Source organism: Apteryx mantelli, chromosome Z, assembly GCF_036417845.1.
Source record: "Apteryx mantelli isolate bAptMan1 chromosome Z, bAptMan1.hap1, whole genome shotgun sequence".
NCBI lineage: Eukaryota > Metazoa > Chordata > Aves > Apterygiformes > Apterygidae > Apteryx > Apteryx mantelli.
In genome coordinates, this window is record NC_090020.1 from 35,923,891 (window position 1) to 35,950,923 (window position 27,033).

General features: G+C 45.4%; 1 protein-coding gene across 1 annotated transcript; it reads left to right on the plus strand.

Annotated features, from left to right (window-relative positions):
• The first annotated feature begins 8,427 nt into the window (after positions 1–8,427).
• On the plus strand, positions 8,428–10,131 carry GADD45G (growth arrest and DNA damage inducible gamma). Its single transcript, XM_067315608.1, has 4 exons — positions 8,428–8,537; positions 8,651–8,752; positions 8,864–9,077; positions 9,457–10,131. Exons 1-4 carry the CDS (start codon positions 8,485–8,487, stop codon positions 9,565–9,567), a joined length of 480 nt encoding a protein of 159 aa, XP_067171709.1. The 5' UTR covers positions 8,428–8,484; the 3' UTR covers positions 9,568–10,131.
• The last annotated feature ends 16,902 nt before the right edge of the window (positions 10,132–27,033 follow it).

Consider the following 27,033-nt stretch of genomic DNA (forward strand, 5'->3'; position numbering starts at 1 on the left):
TAAAACAGCTATCCCACAAGAAATTCCCAGCTTTATTTGTAACTGTGCCTCACTTGAGAGTATTGTCAGCAGAGGCCAGAGGCTGCCAGTACCGAGTGGACAAAGGCTGGGAACTGGGACTTCTGATGCTGGATCTGACCTTGTCCTGCTTGAATTATTAGCAAATATTATTTTTTGCCATCGCTTAGGTAATTTTCTAACCTTGAGTGTCCGTCTGAAGTTATAGTCCAAAGTAAGGCTTCCAGGCTTTCCTGGACAAAGGTATGCACTCAGGAATAGTAAACGTGACACTGAAGGCTTCCTGACATGCCGAGTTCGATTGAACATGCAAGCACAATCTGTCCAGTCTGGCCCAAAACCCTGGGATTTTCTGAGCTGGGTGGTATGCAGCTGCAGTGCATATGGGCTGTGAATACGTCTAGGATTTCCAGTCGCACAGCAGCCCGTCAGAGCTGCCGTGAATGCACAATAAGGTCTCAGTGGCTGCTCCTACAGACACCTGGAAATCCCAGGGGAGGATCCTGACAATTTGCCTTGATAAAATGTAGGGTTGAAAAGCAGAAGGCACAGCCAAGAAAAACTGGCCTTCAGCAGTTCTTAATTAAAAACAAATAAATAAGAAAAAAGTCATGCCTCTCAGTGTTTCTGAGGGACTATTTAGCTGGGGTGTAATGACAGTCTCCTGATGCGTGTTATCAGCATCGCCTCGTGAGCTGCTCTGGGCTGCCCTGCTCAGCTCTCTGCGCGAGGTGAATTATGAAGGTTTCGGCACCGGCTGGCTGGCCATCCCAGACACGCTCGCCACAGCCTGAATATAGAACGGGCAATCAAAGTTACAGGCTCAAACCCAGCGAAAAGGAAACGAAATTTGTCATCAGGATCTGGAACAGGGAACTTTCTTAAAGGTTTTCCAATGCGAGTATAAGGGATGGAAATACAGAATGACAACCTTTGACAAAGGTAAAATCCTCAATGCATTATGCTGCTGCAAACAACTAGATAATGTCAAAATCAAACCAGTCCTAAATCCTGCCTGGCTCTGTGCTCTTACAGGTTGTTCTTCTCCACTCAGATGTGATACCAGCCCCTCACCCTTTTTTTTTATTATTTTGCTCTTCTGCATCTGGGATGAGACAGGCCCTCTGTCAACAAGAAAACAAGGAATCCCAAAGTTAATTAGACTGATTAGTACTACTAGGCAGCTTTTCCACAACTGAATTAAAAGTAAAATAATGATAGAAGTAAGCTAACAATAGAAGTTGTATTCTGAATATGAAACACTGTCCCTTTAGCTTTAGGTGCTGCTTTACTTTTTGTTTTCAGGCCTTACAATGTACTTTCTGGGTTTTTTGTTTGTTTGTTTTTAGAAAAGGCAAACTACATTGGGTTTCTCAGGAGCATTATTTGGTATAGTACTGACATTTTGAAGACAAAAAGAAAAATTGTACCCATCAATAACTGCTTCAGTGACTTTTCTGGTGTAGATGGTTGGGCAGGAGATAAATGTCTTGTTTAGAATATGAAAGCCAAACATACAATGCTATATCAAGACATTATATGTGACTATCTTTAATTGAGGCATCACATAGCTAGGATAAATGCAGTACAGGAATCTAAGCAGCTGTATAAACAAATCATTTGCTGGAGGAAAAAGTGCTTGAACCTGCAGAATACTTCTGCTTAATAGCGTCAGAGAAGGCAGTTCTGCTGGGGAAAATAGCCCTGTGTTTTGAGGTGAGAGGCAGATGAAGGAGCCATTTCACCCAACTGATTGCAAGGATTGTCACTCACGCCCTGATTCCGAACTTCCAGTTACACTGCCTGGCTGATGCTTTTAGCTGATGCCTAATTGCAAGGTGTCATGGCCAGTGATGTCTGTTCACAGTATCAGGTAAGGGCTGCTGGGTATCTGAAGCAAAACACGGCAGTATATGCAGCAATCCTCCACTGTGAATTGCTAGGTGCAGTATTTCTTCACTCCCCTTGGCCTCTGCTATCCTTGGCTCTTCCTCAAAGAAAGCTCTCACTCATGCCAAATATGTGTTTTCAAAATTAGTTCTTTCAACCTCCCACCTATATAAGAGGAAAGAGTTGACTAATAAGAGCCATCCTCTTTAAAACCTCTAAAGCAATCCTTTCTTTTCTTAGAGAGGGAGACAAACATTCACCTCTTATTAGAAAGACACTTCTCTGTTATTAGATCAACATTTCTGGTTTCTTGCTTTTATTTTAAGGATAGCATCTGCAAGAGGGAAAATGCATTAACAGTGTGCATTCAACAACACTTAAAAGCAAAGTTTTTTGGCTAGTTGGTACAGTGTGCCATTGCCTATACAAAATGTCAGGCAATCAAAAATTAATGTAAGGGGTGCTTTTACACTTTTTAGCTCAAAACCGGAAAAGAGGACAGAAATAAGGGCCCTGGGCTCAGCTGTGCTACATCTGCTGTCATAGTCAGGTCTATGTAGCCAGGTAAATGGTGTCCATTCTACACCACTTCAGTTATATTTGTGCAAATACTCCATTTGTAAAAAACAGTAAAACACTTAATTCAGATGAATATTGCTTCCATTCTCACAGTGTCTTTTTTCAATTGAAACTTGTAATATGAAGGTTTCTTTATTAAAAAGTCATGCTACAAAAAATCTTACTTCGCTGCTTTTGTAAAGCTAAATATATCTCTGCTGTTTACAAATTTTGGACCTTTGATCTTGGCAGCTGGTATTTCGGTGGCTGAAGCGTATGAACAGCGTGAGCTGCCTGTCTTATTACGCAAAGGGATCAGCAACGTCTGTGACAGGTTTAGTTCACTTCTCTTTCCCAAGTGGAAGGAAATAACACAAAGACAGGAGGACATATTGGCCTGATGGGAAGTACAAAGACAAGCTGAGTTTAGCCTGAGGAGTTGTAGATGAAGGCTGAGGGGAATATGGCTTCTAGTTTCCCTAAAACTTCTAGGTTTTGTAGAGAGACTTCTCTAGGTAGAGAGACTTCTGTGAGATGCAGCATCTGGAGAAAGAAGCTTGTCAGGTGAGGTTCCCCAGATAAGAGGGCTGCAAATTTGGAGGACTGGTTGGAAGACCGTAACAGGAAGAGAAGACCTCAAAGATTTGTAAAGACCTGAGGTTTGTGAGTACTCAATCTAAACCGAAAGGGCTAAGAAATCTTGATGAAAATCCTCTGGTGATGGGAAGTGCAGGTGTGTAGCATGAACAAGGAAAGCACCAGACAGGCAGTGGCAATGTAAGGGCCCCATGGTGGGCTGGCAGTTACACTTGCTTGCTTGACTTTTCTGATGTGTAAGGGTTGGGTCTCCTTTTGCTTAAGCTGAACTGTGATGTCTGAGTCCGCAGCTCTTCATTTGGATATGCAGTATGAGCTTCCTCACTTAACTGGGACAGAAACGTTTGTTGTCCAGTTGTCCAATCTGCAGTTGTATCTGTCATATTCTACTTAGATTACTTGCCTTTGTCATGACTGAATTGGCTGCTATTTCCCCGTTACTCTTCATCTGAATTTTTTATAAGATCAGTTTCTTCATGCAGGAAATATTGGTGTCAAATTAAAAAAAAAAGTTCATTTAAAACATTAAGGATATAAAAATAACTGAATCTAGGTGTTGCATAACAGTGGATTAGTACTTTCTGTAGACGTAATAATTTAGATGTCCACCAGAGGTCAGAGTTTTACCTTGAATGCTGCATTTGACTGCAAAGTATTTGGTGATGTGCTACGGGTGCCAGTAAACAAAGGTTTGTAGGCTAGCCTTTTCATGCTATGGAAAACATGATTAAGTAGCACTGGCATTATACTACTGCTGTCAAATGTAGTGGCAAAATCCACTTATCCACGTCTGAGTACTGTTGCCAAGTGATACACCCAGCTGGGTCCATAGGATGGCTTCAAGCATCAACAGCTGATCCTCCAGGGACCCACTGCCTATCAGCTTTCCAACAGATGGTTAGATAGTACTGACTTATATTTATAGAAGTAAATTTTGATGTTGAGTATTTGGCTCAAAAGTAGATTGAGGACACTTAAGTCCACCTCAGGTGCCCCATGATAATGGAGGATGTACCTTCCACCTTCGCAGTCAGTAATGCTGAAAAATAAAAAGGATGTCTGATCTCTCTTTTTTCTTTTTATGGTTGTATTAAAGTCATAGGAGGAAATAACCAAGAAAACAAGCAGCAGAGCCTGGCCTCCACTTAAGTTGGAGTTTGTTCATCAGACGTCACAGGCATTGTGCCAGCGGAGCACGACATCTTTCAGAGCGGAGAGGGGACTGGGCCGGGATCAGGGGCAGGCGGGGCTCTCCCCCCTGCCCCAGTTCACACTGGTTCCCTCTCAGCTTGCCAGCGGTCTTTCCTTCCACTGCTCGCCCGGGCCCTGGCTGCCTCTGCCCTTCTCCCCCACTGGCTCCTGCCATGCTTTTCTCCTCGCGCCCTCCCTGGCTGCGGGGAGGGAAACGCTCCGTCCTCAGCACTTCCCAGGTGCATGCCTTCCCCTTCCTTGCAGAGGACAAAACTGCCAGGAAACTCAGCCTTTGCCATGCCGGGGTCTGGCATCAATACTGTCACTCAACATAAGCTGGATCAAGTGTCTAGTGATGCTTCGTGGTCCTCGGCACTATATGTGCTAAGAGATCCAGGGGTAATGGAGGGAGACAAGAACTGCAATGACAGCAAGCCCTAATGTGAGTGCCCGGCTATCGAAACATAACTGTGTTATGGCAAAGAGTTTTTAAAGCCAAAACTGGAAGCTTCTATGTGAAGGGGTTAATATTTTTGCCTAAGTTAGTTTATTACTTACATATGTATATACTACTACATATGCACCATTAGCCACTAGGAGTTGCTTTTGCCTGCCAATCTGGATCTATTTTAAGTAACTTTTATTTCCACTGTAACGGGAAACTCATTGAAGTCATAGTTGCAATCAGCATCTTTCAAAGCACTGAATCAGTTCTGGATTTTCCACCTGTTTCATTTTGCATTGAAGCTGCAGTACATCATAAATAAGCCCTGTAATACTCCTAACAGATACATTAATTAAGCTTTACTGTTTAATGTGGCTAGCCCAATTTCATGAGAGATCTGAAGCAGCTATTTACCACTCAAACTATGCTTCTGCATTCCTCCTCATTTATCTATTTAGGGGAAAAAAAAGAGGCAGACTTACGAAGCCATTTTTACTTTTTGAGAATGAATGGTACACATTATGCTAAGCTTCATTCTAATAAAAGTGTATACAATTGCCATATCATCAATATGGACTTAAAAATAATTTTCTGAAAACTTTTCACACATTTTTAAAAGTAAATGAACTGAGAGCTTATGCCCTGCTCAAGCAAATTCAGTGTAGCAGGGATGTCTATGCATGTTCGTAGAATGAAAAAATCATTAGACTTGAGAATTAATAGTTAGAACAAATATTTGTTTCCTCAGTTCTGAGAACTCAGTAGATATCAACAGAGCAACGTTCCCGAAGAAATCAGATGTATCTGACAGACCCTGCTGTTGTCATCAATTAAAATGGAAGCTCACTAAGAGAGAACTGCAGGGGCCTGACACTGTCATTTATATTAATACCCAGGACACTAACTAGAAAGAACCGGAAGGAGAAACACAGCTAACCATTAAAGTGCTCAGTTTGAGGAATACTTGTGAAATTATGGTGCTCGAAAAGGCTGAAACTATTGAGTAGGCAGTATATACCATATATCGTTAGTGTCAGAAATCAAGTAAGAATTTCTAACCCATGCACTGCTTGATCTAGGATTCCCAGTGAAGTACTGAAAAGGACACCTCTGTAGTCTGGGCTTAAATAACACAACACATTTAAAGTGGATGATGTAACTTCAGGGAAGGCAGCAGTGATGGCAACAGGTTACAGAAATCTTTGTAACCTTCTGGATTATATCCAGCTCAGGTCTGCAATAGATGTTAAGTCCACCTCAAGGTGGCTCTCCATGGCCATTATGAAATGACTTGGTGCTGGTCTCAAGCTATTATTTAGGGGACAACATGTACTAACTGGCAGCCTAGGCAGAGATGTCAGTGACTGAAAAGACATGGAGATTCATCTTTCCTGCAATATTTAGACCTAATTCATTCACCATGGGAAAATCTCTTTTACTGTTGCTTGGTTTTCTGACAAACAGCTTCAGATCTGAGTTCAGCAACCATACAAATTTCGCACTAAATTAATTTTAAAAGATACACTCAAGCTTAAGTGATTCATCAAATTAAATTGGTTTTTAATAAAGCTCAACTGAAAAAAATCCCCATTTGCTGAAAACAAAGTTTTAAAATCTTAGACTGAAAGGATCATAGGACAATTCAGACTCAGGAGGTCTCCAGCCCACCCTCCCGCCCACAGCAGTGTCAACCATGAGTCCAGATCAGGTTGCTCAAGGCTGTGTCCCGTTGGGGCTTAAAAACCTCCAAGGATGGAGCTTGCACAAGGTCTCTGGGCAGCCTGTTCCACTGCTTCATTGTCCCTCAGCCTGCAGGGCAGGACAAGTGGTCCAGCCCTCACCAGCTTGCTGCCCCTCCACTGAACTCGCTCCAGTTCATCAATGTCTTTCCTGTACTGGGGGCCCAAAACTAGACCCAGCATGTAGATGCAGTCTCAGGAGTGCTGAGCAGTGGGGCATAGCCATGTCCCTCCACGGCCTGGCCTATGCCTGGTTCGCTGCCCACCAGAGGCCCAGGGCCTCTCAGCAGAGCTTCTCCCAGCTCCGCAGTGCCCAGCCTCTGTCGCTGCAAGGAACTCTTCCTTCCTTCCCAGGGGCAGCATTTTGCATCTATCTTTGCTGAAATCAAATCAATATTCTCTTTTTTTGTTGCACTATTGGGATTTTCAGTTCTAAGTTTTGAAAAGAAAAATGCCATAATTACTCTTCACTAGCTACAGTGATGGAGGAAGTTAACATTAACAGAGTTTCTCCCTTCTTTTCTACAGTCTCCAGTGAAACAAGGAATGTGGGTAATTATATACTGCAAAAAAATGCCATATCCACAGAAATGGACAGTATCAGTGCAACTGACATAAAACTAGTTTGTGTTTTTCAAGAAGGCAATGCACACTCACAAATAGGGCAGATTGGGTATTTAATTTCAGACCTTTTTGACAAAATCTTTTCCTCATTAGTTGGTGAAGTAGTGTTTAAACCAAAAAGCCACAAGGTCGCGCAATCCCACTCTCAACCTGATTCCCGTTCTCCTATAACAGGTTTGTATTTTGTCCTGTATAGATCTATCCCCTTTGCTACAGCAAGCAGAAAGCAGGAGAGTAAATACGAAGCGTTCTGCGAATTTGCTTCAATAACAGCACACAGTGTTCAGCCCTCCTTCAGTCTGCACGCGTTGGCTCCTGTGCCTGGCATAGCCCTTTGGGTATCGGGTGATTTTGTAGCGCTGTGGCGCGACGGCAGGACAGGAGAAGCTGCATTCAGCCGCCGCCGTTCGTGCACCCAGCAGACAGCGCTGCGACTCCAGGGCTGCAAAGCAGATAAACCGGGAAGATAAGCGGTGCCAGCAGAACTTAATCATTAAACTCCCCGACCTGCGGGCCGCTCGCAGCAGCCTCAGGCGCCCCGGGGCGGCTTCCCCAGCACCCGGGGAGCCTTTCGCCCGGCGCCAGCCCGCAGTAGGTGCGAAGCCGACCTGGCACCATTTCGGCACCATCCCCTGGGGCTGGGGCACCTGGCCCAAGCCGGCCTCCGGGCAGCAAGTGGGGAAGCCTGGGTGGGGCCTGGGCCCAGCCTGTGCGGGGGGTGCAGCGCAGGGGTGACAGGCACAGGCCCAATAATGGGGGAGCGGGATCGTGCTTTGGGCCGAAAAGGGGGGGAGCTGGGGGTCCCTGGGAGAGCTGGTGCCCCTGTGAGGAGCTGGGAGCCCCTGGAGGAGCTGGGGGTCCTGTGAGGAGCCTGGGGGCCCTGGAGGAGCTGGGGGCCCCCGCGGCGCTGGTCCCCCTGTGAGGAGCTGGGGGCCGTTGGAGGCGGGGGCCGTTGGGGCTGGGCGCCCCCGTGCGGCCCCGCCCCTCCCCCACGCGGGCGGCACGCGCGGCCCGGCGGGCGGGGCGGGGCCGCGGCGGCGCGCGGCGGCAGCATGTGCCGCCCCGGTGGGGGGCGTCGGCGGCCCCCGCCGCAGTCTGCCCGGTAACACCACAACAAAGGCGGCAGCCCCGCCGCATTGTCACCCTGGCCCCGCCGCCCGCCCCCTTCTCCCCACGTGGCCTCCCGGCACGAGCCAGCCCGCTCCTCCCCCTGGCGCGCGCCGTTTAGCATAATAATGCCCCCCCCCCCGTTCCCTCCCGGCCAATGGGAGGCCGCGAGGCGCCGCCAGCTGCCGGCGCGGCCCCGCGTGGGCTATAAAAAGGGCGGCCGCGGGGCTGTTACCTCAGAGTGCCTGGGGACAGTGCGGCGGGCGGAGCGCTTGGATCTATTGGCGGCTGCGCGTGGGGCACTCGTTCGCCGTTATGACTCTGGAGGAGGTCCACGGACAGGAGCCTGTGCCCGAGGGCCACGACCGGTGCGTCTCGGCCGGGGCTGCGCGGCGGGCAGGCTGGGGGGCAGGCGGGCGCGGGGCCGTTGGGGACCGTTGGGGCTCCGCGTTGACTCTGTGCCCCTCTCCCCGACTTGCAGGATGCAGGGTGCCGGCAAGGCCCTCCATGAGCTGCTGGTGTCGGCGCAGCGCCGCGGCTGCCTCACTGCCGGCGTCTACGAGTCGGCCAAGCTGATGAATGTGTGAGTATCCCGGGGCCGGGGCGGTGGTGCTGCCGCTGGCGGGCGCTCGGGCAGGCGGGGGCCGCCGGTACCGGCCGCGAGGCTTAACGCGCTGCTTCCCCTCCCTTGCAGCGACCCGGACAACGTCGCCTTCTGCGTGCTGGCCACGGACGAGGAGGATGAGGGGGACATTGCTCTGCAGATCCACTTCACCCTCATCCAGGCTTTCTGCTGTGAGAACGACATTGACATCGTGCGGGTGAACGATGTGCCCAAGCTGGCGGCCATTGTGGGGCCAAACGAGGAGTCTGGGGAGCCGCGGGACCTCCACTGCATCCTCATCACGGTGGGTGTCCCCCAGAGGCAGGGGGTATGCTGTGTGCAGCCCTGGGACTGTGCTGGCTCTGCTGGGGCAGGCAGAGCCTTTGGGGGGGATGCTGACTTCCTGCAGGTGGTTAAATCCTTAAATCACCTCTTAAGCAAGGAAAGGGGACTTGGTTTACTCTACAGCATGTCCCAGTTGAGTAGTATCGGGCTACATTTCTTGTAACTGTGGACTTCCCCTGTTGCTCACAAGGGTAACATCTCAGCTTCCTGCATTGCCCATATTGGGACAGAGAAGCCAGTTAAATACTTTGCTTCTTATGCTAATGCTTCTGTAAATACTGTGATGACTTCAGCTGGCAGGCTGTACTTATGGTGTGCAACTTTCTTTCCTCTGGCAGAACCCAAATGAAGATGGCTGGAAGGACCCAGCTCTAGAAAAGCTGAACTTCTTTTGTGAAGAGAGCCGAAATGTCAATGACTGGGTGCCAACTATTGCCCTGCCTGAGTGATGGTGACCTGGTGTGCTGGGGAGGCTGAAACCTTTGTTGCATTCTCAATGTGGTGTTGGTTCACTGAAGTGTGCAACAAGCTGCTGATTCCATGGATTAGCCTGGTCAAGAGACTGGATTAAAGTCGCTCAGACTGGCACGCAGTGGGCTCTTATGGAGGAGGAAGGAAAAGACCAGCTCGCTCCAGCAGTGAGCCCTGGTAGGCTGCAGCAGCAGAGAGGCTGACATACCATGGAACTGAAAGAAGTATTGCAAGTTTCCTGGTCAAGTGGAGCTGTTTCAGAAGGCAGAAAAGGTTGGGGGAAGTGGGCCAAAACTTTACAGAAGGACTGAACAGAATACTGCAACTAGGAACTGTTGGTGCTGTCTACTAAACATGAAGAAAGGAAAGTTTTAATATTTGATGGACTACTTCAGACTGGTTACTGAGACAAATATACAGAGACTCTTAAGCAGACAGACTTCAACAGGCCTCTGGGCCACTCTGCAGAACTGGTTTAATAATGCAATAATTTTTACTGAAATTGCTGCTATTGAAGCTTTCATAATAAATTTTTGACAATTTCTGGGAGTGTCTTGCTTACTGGGTGGGGAAACATGTCACTAAAATACCAATGATGTTTGACTCATGCTGTAGTCCAAAGTATATTCCACACTAATGGAGTTATTAGTGAAATACTTTCTCTCCTGGGCTGACTGAATGAAGAGCTATGCTTTCCAAGTTGATAATTCAACCTTTCACCCTCTTGCAACAGCTGCTTATCGCAACAGCTTGCAAGACTAAGGAGCTGCATACTTAATGAGCTCAGTTATTGTAGTAGGTGGTCTTTGTAGTCTACTGAAGGAACACAATACATGCTAGAAACATGGATTTTTGGAATACAGATGACCAGTAAATTACATCATTAGTTGCTAAATATGACTTACTAAGACTCATTCAGAGCTGCAGTGTTCCCACTTGACAAAAGCAGCTTAAACATGATGGGGGTCTGTAGAACCTGAAGATGTCAAAAACATCTAACATTTTGCTTTGATTAGAATGAAATAGTTAAGTCTAAAACTAGCTAATACTGAATAAACATCACATATGCCACAAGCTGCTGTCTGATTGCCATATGTTGTAACAATAGAAGCTGTCACTCCAGAAGGCAATTTTGTGAAACTTAATTGCATGACAACTTCAAATTAAGCTCAAAACACTTTGAGGATTGTGTGGTCTTTTTTTAGAGATCCTGTCATGGAAAGTTAATAGGTGTGGATGGATCTTGCCTTATGTTAAAAGGGAAAATACTATCCCCAGCAATGAACTTCCCATTTCTGGGCACAATCTATATTTGTACTCTAACAGCATTAAAACAGCGTAGTAATTAATCTCTTCTCCAGAGAGTAAGAAAGCTAAACTATTCACTTCCTCTATAGACACTAAAAATATTCAGTATCACAATTACATTTCCTCTAGATGGGCTTGCAGTGACTGACACCAGCATTTGCAGAGAAGTGGCCATCTCTACATGGAGTAACTTACAGTTGTGGTTTCTGGGAAACTGCTTGTTCTCAGTTTCATTGTTCTTGAAAGGGGAAGTTCAAATTCAGTCCTAACATTCCTGTGCTGGAACACGCTCCATTGTATTCTAGGTATTTAGTGCTGACTGGCCTCTGTTACTATACGGTGTGATACAGTATGATGGCAATATCATCAGAGCTTAAGCTGAAGCAAAAATTGTAAGGAAGTCAGTCCTGTAAATATTTCTTCTTGCACTTAAGATGAAGAACTTCTTATGCAGCCTGTTTTTCTACTTAACCTGTACTCATTGACTGTCTCTGCTCGAGGATTTTGAGAAAAGTCACATGGAGCTCAGAGAAAAAAACTGCTCCAGGAGCTGCAATACACACCAATAGAAACTTTTTAAGGCAATTGCCTTGATACATAGAAAATATCAAGTCTGGATGCTTTATTAGATGTTTTATACTTTTGCATGAGCAAATACAGGCTTTATTTTCAGTGGTTTTACAGTTAAGAAAGAGAATTTTGCTCTTTGCTCTCAGTATGCTGAGCCAAGAACAGATTAAAATGAAGTGTCCTGAAATCAACTTTTCTGCAAAGTATGAGCAGTACATTGCAGCCTTGAGCAGTTCAAACTAATGGCTGAGTAGATAAGATTGAAGGAAGTTCTCAAACAGGTATAACAATTATAGCAGAGAAATGCGTGACAAGTTTGGTGGTTGAGGCTGCAGGCACAGATGGTTTTACCCTGTAGGAAGTTTAACCTTCCAGCCTGCATGGAATAAACATACTTCACAGCAAGCAATGAAACTAATGAAGCAATACCAAAATACCCTTGTGAGGATGTTGCCTCTAGGCCTTTGGAAGACGGGAGGCTGACCTTGGCTTCTCCGATAGTCCTAGGAAGCTATAAACTGTGCCTTGTGAGAAGTATGCAATTTCTTCTTTTAGTGACCACACAATTCTACTGAAATTCATTCTGGCTCGATGCAGATACAGTGTAACGCAAATAGTATAAAACCCAAGTCAGCCTGGAAATGTTATTAATACAGCTTTGCAACCAAAGACAGATATAACTTGCAAGCTATGTACTGCTGCAAATATTTCCAGTGATCAACACTACTTAATGTAGCAAAAATTCAGCAGCTGGTATCTACTGATACAAGCAGACTTCATCTTTCCACGCTCAGCTGTATAACAGTGCAAGGAGCAACCACATGCTTGTTAAAGATAGGCAATGGACACGGGTACTGCTGCCTGTGGTGGGGACAGCTGGATGGGCAATGTTGGTCACCTCCCCAGATGTCCAGGGGTTTTTGCCAGGTATAGGGGGAGGGAATGGTAACTGCTTGCATCTGGGAACAGTGTGCCCCACATAGCTCACCTCCCCGGGAAACAGAAGTGCCCAGCCCAAGCTACTGAAGGTTTATAGCACCAGCAAATCCTGCTGTGAGGTCTTCCACAGGGCTTGCATCCTGCATGCTGTAGGGTCTTCATATACCATGGCATGGTGGCCATATCAGGGGGGCTCTGGGAGAGAGACTGAGGTTCATAATAATTAATAATAAAGGCAGCTTGCCAGGAGATGAGCCAGCCTAGCAAGATGCAGGATGGGCAGGACCCCAGTGCCAGGTTGTTTGAAGTCAGGGAGTCAGCATTCTGCTCATGAAACTCTGCTTTCCATGGTAGGCTGAGAGCGATGGGTGTGAGAGCAGATGGGAGAGGTGGTGGAGCCATGGTAGATGTGCTGGTGCCTGTGCTGGGAGCCAGAGAAGAAAGGGAGGTTTAGTTAAAAGTGGAAAAGAGCTTATGGGGTGAAAGGCGCAGTGGGCACAGCTCAGAGGTAGATGATTTTGGTGGGGTTTGGGGAGGCAGGGCTGAATGGGTCCTCACCTGAGCACAGGTTTTATCCAGGAGGTCTGTTGTAGCCAAGGAGGTCTGCACCTGAAGTCGTTCACTCCTGTGCCATGGAGTGATCAAAACTGTGTATTTTAATATTATAATCACAGGCATTTAAGCTATTATTTAGGTTGTCCTGCCTATACTTCTGCGAGTGCAGTTTTGTGCTTAGTGATATATGAAGTTTCATTCTAGATTTCTTGAGCAATGGGTTTACATTTCTTCACCTGGGTATCTATTCCCCCATCTAACACTGCTGACTGACAGGAATTTCCCCTCATATGTGGTTTGTTTCCTTCCCTTAATTCTGTTTTCTTCCTGTTAAACTTCTACGCATCACTCTAAGTAATTTTTCCTCTCTTGTAGCTATCTCTGTCTTAGATGCCTGATTCTTTTAGTATATACTATATTAAGTTAACTGCCTTATCGTCTTATCAGAATATAAATGCATATTGGCACACAGGACACAGTTGTTGAAAAAAAAGCTTTCTCTTTGCTCTTGAGTCGGAAGTACAAAAAGGAAGCTAATAAAAAATATATTAGAGGCAGGCAAACTGCTGCATGGAATCATGTGGGCATAAAATCTGTGCATCTGCTAGGAGACCTGCTCCAAAAGTGTTTATAGCATTGGACGTTCAGGGCAGGAAAGCTGATATGCCCTCTTGCAGGCTTAAAATTCTGCAAAACTGGTGGAGTTTTAATCGCAGTTGGAGACTGCTTGAATTAACCGATGTTCTGGAAGGAGCCAGCATTTGCAAAAGTGCTAACGGCGGTAACATGCCATTGCACCACTGTCAGATATGTAAAGGAGTTGTGATTCATGTCAACAAATCTATTACCTCCTGTTCCCAGATCCCCTGTCATCAAAAGGAATGAGCAGAGTGTGCCCAGGTTACGCCATGTCAAGCGCAGAGAAAATATATTAGCACTGGAAGCAAGTGTCATTGCATGTGTGATCGAGAGAGATGTATGGAGAAGGACGTGTGAATATTGTATTCCTTGTGGGGTCACACATGGAGCTCAGCTGTGCTCATGGCTATACATCTGTAGGATCTCAAATTCATGGCATCTGTTTAAGCAGCAGTGGCGAAAGCTGAGTTTGGCCGAAAGACGGGGCCGTACAAAGAGTGTGCGTAACTGGAGCCACGCTTTCTAGAGGTTTTTATGAAAACGGCCTTGGATTCCTGCTCATTCCTTATCCATTCCATCACAGCAGGTATGATTTGCTCACTTTGTAAAGTCTGAACAAGCAATGACAGGATATTGGAAGAGCTGAGTAAATGCTTTATGTGTAATTATGCCATATTGAAAGAGTGAATACTTCCATTATTCTTCAGTGTCCTGCAGCAAGATATCCTTACATACCACACTCAAAATATTAGAGTGTATGTGAAGCATTAATTGGATGCATCGATATCTTCAAGTGCATGATTAGATCCAAAGCATTAAAGCTACGTTGGTTACAAGAGCTCCTCCAGCCTCCCACTGCACTGGCATACGGTTAATTTGCCATGCCTATCTTCTGATTTTTATGCATGGAAAGAACACAAAGTTATTCTCTTCTGTGTGTCCAGTCCTCTCTGTGGAGCTATCTTTACTCCAAGATCATGAATTTGAAAAGTTAGTATGAATGCACACTGATGATTTAACTGTAGTGTGTACAGCTGATTTTTTTCTATATTGGAGAGAAAACTGTAGAGGTATATCAGGTGATCTACTGAATGATTTAATATTACCTGAATGCTATGACTCATGGCCCCCCCTCCCCTTTTTCGAGAAGAAAAGAGGTGTTCTACTTTCTTATAGAAACTCGCACAGGTTATAACTTATGGCAGAATATTGTGATAAAATTCAGCAAAGAAACCCAAGATGAATTCCGTTATCACAACAAATTTTTACTGTTCCATCATACCGTGAAATTAAGGCTTTTTGGACCTTTGAATCTAAGGTTAGATTCCTACTCCCTGTTTTGGGGTACTTAGTGAAAGTGGCCTAGCTTTCACTGGAGACCAGCATCCTACTGAAGTCAGCAGGAAGCAATGGTGCCTGATAATTGCCATTTAAATACCTATAAAAGTAAGAGAGGCAGAAATGTTCAAATTTGGTTTCCAAAGATCCATGCAAGATGATTCAGATCTCACACATAAATAGAGTTGTGTTTTGTCACTGTATGCTCTGCTCCATCTTTTGCCAGAAGACAAACTATAACTGAAAAGGCACCTAGACCCACCTTCAGATACCTATATCCTCCTTGGGGAGCCCAGAGTCAAAACTCCCCAATCAGTTGACTTGTTGAGACGTACAACCATAAATGTCTATACCAAATCTCAAGTTTTATTCCCCTGTTTTAAAGTGAGTCTCCAGATCCCCCCGCGTTACCCTGCTTTGGTTCACGTCGCTCAACAGCCTCGGAGCATGGGGTTTCTCAGGGAAGAGCCCGGGCCAGCAGTGGCACTCCTGCCTTGTGGGGACCCGGTGGGGACATGTCAGGGAGTCACCCCCAGGGCAGACCCCATCTCCCTCGGCTGCCAATCTCAGTGTGGCCGGACCGTCTTCGTAGACATAATGGCATGCAATATTTGGGGATGATTTCCAGATGACATAAGGATAAGTGGGACTGTGCCTGAAGAGAAGATATTACAGAGCATCCTGAATCACCTGGGTAAGCTGTGACAATGTCACAAAACATGTTTTAGTACAGATAAGCACCTGATGATGTATCTTCTTGCAAAGTGGGAGATGATAGCTACTGAATGGGAAACTATAAATCTGACATCAGTGCCAATGTCTGTAGTGTCTAGCGTTTCTGTACATCTTTTCTGTGGTTTAAGTGGGCCTATGTGAAAAGCAAATTCCTTTCTGTAGGCTGTTTTTCTCCATTTAAGAGTCAATACATTAAAAAGAGAGATGTATACCGTCATTATAGATGGCTTCAGGCCACCGAAGGTCAGACTTTTACTGAAAGTTAGCAATAAAGTGGAAGCTGCCTGGATGAGGCTAAAAATTGAAAGGCGGTAAAGTGTTTCACTTTTTCCAAAGGACCTGCAGGATCCTTCACTAATACAAATGTTCTCTGTCTTCCATACTGCTCCTCTTAGGTTATAAAGTCCTTCAAATAAACTGCCAAAGAAAAAAGCCCCAATGAGCAGCGCATAGTCTGCACTGAATGGCTGCATTACAGGACCACAGCCCTGCGGAGACGATCGATGGGCTGCATGCAGCCCGCTCCGGGAGTGCTCACCTCCACCAGCTCCGGCCTTATCCTTACGCCGGTCGCCGGCTGGCGAAGCTGGGCTGAATCTCGTGGGTTCACAAACAGGCGCCCGATTGTGCTTGGAGGCCCTGTGTAATAGGAGCACGCCGTCTGGCTGTTAAATGCCGGGACAAAACCTGCTCCAGGTCTCCCCAACCACCTGGCTAACAAATGTAACTTAAAGCCGCAACCGTGCGGCAATTTGGGGGAAAAAATAATAAAAAAAAAAAATCCCAATCCAGAATCTGGTTTCCTGATCCAAATAAATGAAGAAAATTGCTGCTGTTTGTTTGCTTTTATCATTTCTAAAGCAGCTTTCAAGTGCATAGGCACTCGGCATGGCCCGTAACACATGTGCAAATATTGTTTAATGGGGAAGGATATCATGCATTTATCCCTATGCTAATGTACCTTTAGATTTTTATGAGGCTTTTTTTTTTCTCTTCAAGACATGAGTTTTTTGAGCTTAATGTGCAATATGTGAAAAATTCCTAATTTAGAGCTAAGTGGTGAGAAGTACTAGAGGAGCTGGCTAGCTAAAATAACTAAATAGTTAAAAAGTACTAGCAACGAATCGTGACAGTTGTACTCATAAAATAATTCCGGTGCATCTCTAGAAGAGGTACAATACATCAGAGACACAATGCACTTACCTAAACAAAAGGTCTGTACCCTCATAGTGCATATACCAGTTAGTATCTCCCCCATAAATATGTGTTCCAGAATGGATAGCTGCATATATACATGGGAAGGAGATGTGAGATGATTCAGATTTCACACATAAATAGAGTTGTGTTTTGTCACCCTATGCTCTGCTCCATCTTTTGTCAGGAGACAAATTACCACTGAGAAGTTGCTACAGGGTGGAATTCCCTGGCTTAACATGCTCTGTGAACTTGCCTTGTTTTTATTAAAAAAAAAAAACAAAAAACCTTGATATTGTGCTATGAAGGCCTGGCTCTGTTACATACTCCCCCTTGGGTAGGTCATTTAATGGAAAAACAGCAGCAACACTTGGAAATTATGTGAAGGGTTACTGAACTCTTGTACCTCCTCTACCCTCGCATCTCCCATGGGGTCTGGGCTATATTTTCAGAGACATGCTTGTGTCATGCCCTGCTCCTCAAGGAGTGCCAATTCACTGGTGTCAAGGGCTCATGACTTGGCACCCGAAGTACGGGAGCAGCTGAGGTGACACAGGATTTGCTCAAGCCAGGAAGGAGCAAGAGCTGGGCAAGAGCTTATCTTGCAGAGCACCCAAAGGCAATGCTTTAAAGCACAGCTCGCCGCAACGGGATAATATAGTTTTGACATTCTCATTACCCTGTATCTAAACAACCAGAAGTACATGCTGCTCTCTACCTGCTTTGCCAGAGGAGCTAAGTGGTGCTTTAGCTAGGCCAAATGGGGACATGGTAGAAACCTCCTGCTGAAGAAGCAGAGCCCGAGAGGCAGCCTTGCTGGCAGAAGCAGGTGTCTTACACCTGCAGTCGCAACACCGGACCCCCTATGAAGATCTCTGCGCACAATTTGTGAACCAGGTGGCTGATATCTGCCCAAATTTGCCACAGGACCAGAGCTCTCAATGATAACTAAGCCCTATAAAATCCATAAAGATAGGTGGCCAGTAGATCAGAGCAACTCAGTGCCCTGAGTGATGCCAAGTCATGGTGTGCACTCATAACTTACTACGGACTCCAGAAAACCCTCTTTTGGGAGAGGCTTTCTAAATGCTCAGGAGCAGTCTCAGGCAGTGCACAGCCAGCCGCAGGGCCCATGTCCTGAGGACACCAGTTCCAGGGCTCGTGGATGCTGTTGCAGCCCAGCTGCAGCAGGTCAGGCCGAGCTGATCAGCCGCGTGCAACCAAAGCCTAGCGTGTTGCTTTATGAGGCAAACATTTGACTGGCCTTGCTGTACCTTCACCTGAATTACTAGTAGCTCACTGTGGTGTGTCATTTGAAGCAAATGGCAAAGTGTTCATTACGATAATAAGTCCATGCAGACCAGGTCCAGGAGGACCCTGCAAAGAACATGCTGGAGCACTCTCTGCTCCCAGAAGTGCTGACCTTACCTCTCAAGCCTCAGCTGGCCAAGGGCATTTTGCAAGAACTGGTTCCCCACCTCGCAAGCCTGCATTTCTCCCCTTTAGGCCCACATCCAGTATTGCTACTGCTGCTGCTGTAGAGCCCTCACACACAGAGGTAGCCCTGCAGTTTCCTCCTGCAGGATCAGGAAGGTCCAGGCGAGCTGCTCCAGGCTTCTCAGACACCTGCCTAAGGTTTGGTTTTCTACCAGAGCAAAGCCGGTGAAGTGAAAGCTCCCCACTGCCCAGCTGATTTCTCTAAACCGAGCAAAATATTAATCTGCTGACAGCATCACCAGGTAGATTTCCAACAAGCTGAAGCTGCAAGGAAATTTAGACAACGAGGGGAAAAATTAAGAAGCTGTGGTTCTTTCCTGGAGCTGGAGATAAAATTTCCTTTTCTGGTAAGTGCAGTGGAAAGCAGCCACCTGATTCAGCTTTTGCAGTAATATTTTAATCTGCCATGGGCACATTGTTTACTGAAATGAAAACTGAATATAGCCTGCAATTGAGGTTACTAAATACACTTATATAAACGATGGGGAAAGCTTTTCAGGGCAATGTACATCAGCTGGTAGGGCTGCTACTAGAAACTAAGGTTTCTTTGTTTCTTAGCAGCAGATGATTTCCTCTCTTAGGGCAATTATGCAGCCTAATTGCCTGTAATAATCATCCCTGTTAAAAGTGTGCTGCTGCCAGCACTTCTCATTTTCGAAGACAGTGTCTCCTTACCAACTTTCTGCTTCCAAGTAGCAGATATGGGCTCTGCACAATTGGAAAAATGCAAGTAATGTTGAACAAGATATTATATGATCATCTGAATTCCTTCATTGATGCTATTACTGGTGCCAAAGCTGTTAGTTTACAAAGAAACTCCTTAGAGAAGAAACACAAAATTACTTCTGAAGCGTGACCTATTCTTAAAAGATTCAATGTCCTTCCAGCTGCTTACACTTGGTTTTGGTGCATTTTTATTTTTTTAATAATTTTTCATATGAATTTTTTTCTTTAAGATACCACCTAGATATACTGATGCTAATCTCTCTTATGCTGCATTATGGCAATATTTAAAGCTAAGGTTTAGTTTAGATAAATCACAGAAAATTCATAGGGTACACTGCACATTGGCAAGATGGATTAGCTAACATAACACATCTTTGCCATTGCTTATTTTTGTGGTTTTATTTAGATACTATGTTTTCTTCCTAGCAGATAATCTTGTAACAGTATACAATCATTCAAAACTATGTTTTATAGCATTTATGTAAGTGAAATGGTAAAGAATGTCCTTTGATTTTTTTTTTTGGGGGGGAGGGGGGCACATTCAGGATGATATCTAACCATACTCGGTTAAATCAAAGGTCCATCCACCCTAATATCTTGTTTCTGATAGTAGCCAAGAGCAGATGTCTAGAGAAGAGTATCAGAGAAGGGCAAGCATATAGGGATCCTTCCCCTACATGATACCTTTAGAAACTTAACAGTCCTGGGATTTCCTGTGCCTGAGACTGTGTCACCATTATACACTTTCAACATACACTGTGCTTAGAGGCTGAATATTTAAAATTCAGATGCAGGCAGTGGATACATGTGAAATGAAAAGGTAGGTCAAAAACAGAATCAGAAAGATCCCTGAAGAAGGACTCTACTCCCAGGAATGAAGCAAAAGAGAAGGTGAAATATATTAAAAAAAAAAAAAAAAAAGTCCAAGAAGGTGCTAATTCACGTCATTGCAGTCTGGTTTCATAGACCTTTCATCACTAGAAAAGTGGAAGGGAAAGCTCTAATTTGTCCTTGCTTTTAAAGGCAGAAATATCACTGCAAGGGCCCAATGAGCACACTTATGAATATGCCTTTCTGTGAGTGGGTTGCAAGCCTTTACTTTTATAGTTGCCTCAAAAGAAGGCCTTTTATTCTGGTAAAAGTCATATTTGAGGAGTTGGGGAGATTTGTATTGCTTACTAAGTAAAAATGGTTGCAGTTCAATGTATGTATTTTATGGTAGTAGTCTGATCATTATTTAATGCCTTTTATTGCCACTGAGGCCAAAAAAGCTAAACATAACAGCCTTATTACAGCCAAGGATGAGTAATAAGCTTCAGTGGTATCTGATCAACCCAGGCACAATTTATTGTAACTTAAAACACAGTATGAGAGACAAACTTTATTTGGAGGAACATCTTCCATGAAAGTGGAAATGATCATCAGAAGCCCTTCACAGACACCACAAGTGAAGATCTATATGAAGTCAGAAAGAGATTATTTATGGTATGGTTGGGAAATAGAGAGGAGACAAGTGCTCCTGAAGGTGGGAAGAGCTCTTTGTAAAAGGAGTGTACCACGACCAGGATGTGGGCATGTTCAGAGAGGTTTAAGTCCATCTCAATCTGGAAATTTGGGCAAGAATAAGAAACGCTGTTTCCTGGGGCAAGGTTGTCTCGCACCTTGCGGGAGTGCCAGCAGTGTGGCTCAAGGCCTGAATTTGGCACAGCGCTCCCTGGACTCCCCCTTCTCCCTCCTCTGCCAGCCCAGGTGCTTTCTGGTGTAACTTCATCAGCTGGAGGCTTGCTCTAATTTGTCCTGGCTGAATAGCCCCAGGGATGGAGGTTGTATACCACCTAGACCCCATGGTGGCGTGACGGCCAATGGGCTGGTTCTTCACCTGCTTTGGGTGGTGAAGCAGCTTGATGTGGCTCTATGCAGACAAGGACTTGGACCAGACAAGGGTTAACTCTAAATGGGCCTTGTTCCGGGGAGCGCGAGGCTTTCATTAGCAGGACTTCTCACAGAGCACAACAGCCTTGAACCTTCTCCAGGGGGATTTCATTGCTGGACCAGTATTTTTCCAGTGTGAGCCAGACCGATCTGGACATTGCAACCACTGCCTTTTGCATTCCCCCCGAAAGGAACAGAAAACCCAGCAGGGATTAAAAGATCCTTCTCCTCACACGTGGTGCTGCTAATTACCAGGGCCGTGCAGTGACATTGGAGAAACATTCAGTTTTGCAGAAGCTGAAGGAAGTGTGAGGCCTTGGTTAGAAACTCCTTTATGGATGCGTTAATACCTAGCAAGAGGTTGTTACAGAGTGCAAACTCGGAAAGAAGCAGCAGCCCCTGAACGCAAACCATCACCCGTTCACAGAGAAAGCCTGCTGTCACTGAAAAAGGAGTGATGGGGTGCTTAGCTTCAGCATGATTAAACCTTGGGCCAGACTAGGCATCACTCTACTCCATTCAGCAGAATTGGATGGGGGGTAAATTTGGCTGCTTGTGACCATCTCCCTTGGGAGACGGTGCAGATGCTTCGGAGCTCTGCGAGATTGATCCCACCCAGGACTTTCCCTGCTACTTGTATGATAACAAGGAAAACTTTGCCAGTGCTGAGAACGACAGCCTCCAGCCCGCTTTATAAGCAGTGGCGTGTCCATGCAGTCCATGTCGCTGCAGGACTGGAAACCCATGGGACCTGGGCAGAGCTGCGTGCCCCTTTGCAATCTATGGGCACATGTAGCCAAGACTCGTTGCTGTGTTTTTGGGTAGCACTGGAACAGCAAGCTCACGGTATTTTTCTTATGGTTTGGTCATCTTCAGTATCACCTAGCTGCTGCTCCTCCCGGGCTGTCTCTGTGTTTACTTTTGCAGCGTGCTTTTAATTAGAGACAACACCTAAGTCTTAGTGTTGAAATACTAGATTCCCTTGTGGAAACACTGCAAGTAGCTCACTTCAAAAAGAAGCCAAAAAACCCCAACAACAATCCCCCCCACACACACCAAACCATGGCAGCTGCTGTTCCCCCACCCCCAGTGAAATGAAAAACCAGGGAGTGGGTTTCTGACTTTCCACCTGGAAGGAGAAGGAGCCCCACTCCTCCAAGGTGCATGGTCTGCCCTTTTGGCCTCGGCGGGCCCTGCAGCAGGCGCTCCTGCAGGGTTTCAAGCCAGCGCGGGAGTCGGCAGCTGAGCGTGGCACCAGCGCTGGGCACTCCGCATTCCTGTGCAGCTGCCTCAGTCGCTGCCCTCACTCCCTCCTCAGGAAGGACAGGCAGTCAACAAGTGCACCTAGCGTGTAAGCTACCCATGCACAGAGTCACGCCGGCTGGGAAAGACAAAGGCATTTTTTTTCTTTTTCTTCTTCTTTCTCCCTCTCTCTCTCTCTCTTTTTTTTTTTTTTTTTTTTTGCTGGCATTGCAGTAATGCAGCCAAAATTAAAAATGAAACGGTTAAGAGCCATAAAACTAGAACGTAGCCGTTGCATGCGTCATTACGACTCACGATTTTCTTCAAAGAACTTGCATGCTTTTTAAGTAAGTGTGACCTCTGAAAAACCCACTGATGCTAAAATAACCACCAGGTTAGAGAAGCTAGATATCTAGAAACGCAGGGACCACTTACCCTTCACAAAAAAACCTCAAAGGAGGTTTTCAGTGAAAGCTACTCTGCTGAGTTTCTGGGCCTTGCAGTAAAGAAACTTTTTTTAGCCCGACTCTCCTAGCTCTTCATCTCCTTTTCTTGGAAGTGCCTGCCTTGTACCAGGTACTTCACTGCCTTGAACATCTGCATGGCGCTTATGATACAGTCGGTTAAAACAGTGCTAATCGCTTTGACACCAGTCCACACATTTGTGTAGGTAGGATGTCTTAAACTGCAGATGTGTTTCTTTAAGTTTGCCGTTATAAGGCCCTGCTTCCTTTTTTATTTCATTTTTTTATTCCCCCCCTCCCCCCACCTTCTCACATTTGGGCAAAGCGAAGTTGCAGTTTTCCCGTTTGCGCTGCACTTTCTGGAAACATTGTAGCTTGAATAGTTCTGCCATTTCGGGGATGAACCTAGGGGAAAATGTGTCCTCGAGCTTCCCAGAACCTCTCCCTGGAGAATCTCAGCTGTTCTTTGGGGCTGATGCTTGCCGAAGCAGGGTGCTGATGGGGAGCCTATTCCTGATTTTTTTGGTATGGTGCCGAGACGGAGACCAGAGCACCATCCATGCATGCTCATCTCCTCCTCCTCCAGTGGCCAAGGGGAGGAAGGAGCTGCTTGTCACAGCGGGGGCTTGGTGCTATTTCCTGGATGATAAAAGAAATTGCTGAAGAAGGACACCCGGAGATGAAGCAAATGCAGGATGATTTTCACATCGTGAATGGAAAGACTACACATTGTGCCCTTCCTAGGGATCTGTCACTGGTAGTTATTGTAAGAAAATGGAGCGTGCTATGTGGTGAGGTATGAAGGAAAACCATATTTATTTCCCTGTGCATGCTCCCAATGCCATTCTCATTCCTACATACAACAACTGAGCAGGGGGCTTAGGGAAGGGAAATAACTTCAGAAATGCAGAGTACAGGCTTTTTAATTCTCTCCAGTGAAGCAGATGATTGTTCAGATTTCTTCTGAAAGCCAAATAGGAATAACTACAGTTCATCTCTTTTCCCATTTCTGTGTTTCAGGCTAAGTCAAATCTCAGCATTATGCTCACCAATGAGGAGCAGCGTGTGGGAAAGTAATATATAGGGACAAATTCAAATGAAATTGGGACCATGTGCAAAAATGCCTCCTTCCTACCATGGAGGCATAGCTATGAATACTATGTGGAAATGAGATGGCTTCATGTATACATGGCTCCTTGAGTTACTGGATCTGCTCAGTGTATTCAAGACTAGGTGAGGATTTCTGAAAGCATGACCCAGAGTGAGAGTCTCCCATGGATTTCTTTCTTTCTGTCCCGAGAATGCTGTGTGATTGTGGCAGATGGAAAACACATGTAAAATGCAGCGCTGTTATCCTTACCGTGCAAAAGAAATGAAAACCATCTGATTAACATAGTAGAACTAAACTTTGCAATTGCATTGTGTGCTCTGCAGTTGTTTCCCACTAGAAAAATGTACTGGATTACCCCCAAGGCATTCATAAAGTAACTCACCAAATTCGGACTCCTATCGTAACTACTGGCTCCGCACACACAGGACACAGGGTTTAGGCTTGGAGCCTGGCTCACGAAGGCAAAGGTGATCTGCAAGTAACAGTGACTTCAGCGGAAGAGGCAGATAGGTCCCTTTGAGAGCTAGGTCTTAGAAATCTGCATTCATATGTTTACAAAGTAGGTTTATATTGGCTCAGAAAGTAAAAGTCATTGCAGGGGTCAGCCACTGACAGATGTGTAGATCACTTGGATTTAAATGATGTTCTAGACATAGCCTAGAGCACAACATTTTAAAAAGCTTCCTTACCTACATTCTAGTATACAGATATGGACTAATAGCTAGGAATAGATGATGTCTATATCTAAGCAGGAAACTTAGTTTTTTGCTGGGAAACAGCTTCTAAAAAGTTTGTAAGGCAAAATAAGCAGTGCTGTCAACAGCAGTTTAGTACTAATAGATGCACAACTGCACTGGGGCTGTTCAGATGACGGCACCAAGAGCAGCGCCCCTCGCTAGCGTCGCTTTGGCTGACGCTGCAGATGCTTCTGGCATAGACCTGACGCGTGTACTGTTTGCAAGGGCAGGTCGGAGGGCTTGGGGGCAAGAGCAGCGGTGACAGCTTGTCAAATCCAGCCGGCTGATAGCATGGGTGAGCCCTCGGCTGCAAGGTGACGGTCCTTAGTGCAAATCTCTCTCACTTTTCTCTTACAATTGTGGCAAGCTCAAAGAGCTCACACAGTTGATTGTTATTTTCTCCTTTGTCCAGGATGTGGCTGTGGTGTTACTTGTTAGCTGTGTATAAAAGGATATCTCTTCCACACAGAAAGGACTTTGTTCTCCAACAGTTTTTTAGGACCTGGCAAGGTGGCAATGTCTTGGCAAGTGTGAATAAAATGTAGATAATTTTAATTCCAACACTGTGTTTTCCTAGAGATATTTCTGTATTTTTTTTCCCTATAAGACTGGATATGATGTATTTCTCTAGTGCCTCGGAAGAGAACGGTAGTGAATGACACTTGTATCCGGCTTCCTCGGAGAGTGTGGATGCAAAGAGAGCTTTTCTGCGCACAGGTTGACTTTGGCTTTGTGACCAGTCCTGACAAATCCCCAGGTCACTGCAACCTTTTCTGTAGAAATGGAGTTTTGCAGGCCAAAAATATTGGCAATATTCTCTTCACACTAAACCGAAGCCAAAGCCAAGGTGACCTTTCATACAAAACTGGCTGCTTAGTGTATGTTGCTCGCTGGTCAAGGTCCGGAGCTTGCTGTACCTTTTTCATCTCTGGGTCTGGAACCTGGAAGCAGCTAAACTGGAGACAATATTTCAGAGCAAAAGCAATCTTGTAGAGTCTGTCAGTAATCAAACCTTGTGAAAGCTGAGAAAAGAAAAGCTTTCTCTTAAAGAAGAGAGTGATGGGTCTGCCATTTCTTTGAGGATGGGCCTGATTCAATTTTTCATCTTCAGGAAGGAGAAATGAGGAAAATAACTTCTTCATATTTTGTCTTTTGACACATTGAGGTGCAAGAAACTGTGAGATTTTAAACTAGCTTGTGGAAAAAATGAAACAAAACTCTTTAGTATAGTTAGAGATTTGTTTTGTCTTTAGATTCACTTCACCTTGGACAGAAAGCCAAATTTAGACCCAGAAGGCCTGTCACTAACATTGCAGGCCCATAATACCTATAATAATTCTTTAAAATTTCAGTGTGAAAAATAAATTGAAATCATGAGGGCACAGCCAAAGAGAAAATAATTGCTAAAAAATGAGAGAAGATAAAACTAACTATGCAACATGGCAGAAAATCAGCCAACAAAAAAACACTTCTGCTGTCAGAATGCTTTGCCTTGAAGGAAAAAGAGTGGTGAACAATTAATTTGTATTTTAGTGCGGAGAATTGTCTGAGGAAGACTTTCATTCTGTGTTCAGCACAAATCCTCAGGGAATATGGAGTCAGTTTATAAAACAGAACAAATATTTTCTAGGAATTGTTTACTAGTAAAAAATGCATAAAAAAGGGAACCACTAACAATGAAAGTTGGAAGCATTGTGAACTTACCAGAAGTGGGTCCAAAAATGCCCACTTAGGGGAAAAAAGATTCTAGGAAAAGATTCCATAAAGTATTTCCTGTAAGTCAGACAACTAACTTTAATGTGCAAAAATTCCTGTCTCCTTTGACTTCAGCCATTTGCTATGCACTGAAGTGACACACAAAGTTAATGGGATGAGTGCACTTGGTCCGATTTGCACCATCCAAGGATTTGGCCATTTGTGCCATTTTTGGTAACTCGCCGGTTGCTGGGGACAAGTGCATCCTCATCAAGTTTGAAGATGAACTTGTGGGGAGCACTCGTTACCTGCGAGGGCAGCGCTGCCATTTACAGGCCCCTCAACAGGCTGGAGGAACCGGCTAACAGGAACCTCCTGCCAAAAAATAAATGTAAAATCTTACATCCAGGACAGAATGACCCTGTGCAACAGAACGGGCTGGGGGCTGCCTGGAGGAAACAGCAGCTTTGCAAAAACAGTGGTGGGTCCTGGTGGCCAGCAAGTTGAATGTGAGCCAGCAGCATGTCCTGACAGTGACGAAGGGGAGATACATCCTGGGCTGCATTAGCACGAGTGCCGCCTGCACTTCGGGAGATGGGATTATCTCTCTCTCAGCACTGGTGAGGCTGCAGCTGAAGTCCTATGTACAGTACAAGGAAGACACTGATGAACTGGAGTGAGTCCAAGATGGTGGGGGGTTGGAGCACTTGATTTATTGATGTCTTCAATTGCCTAATGGGTGGTCGTAGAGGAGCCAAACTC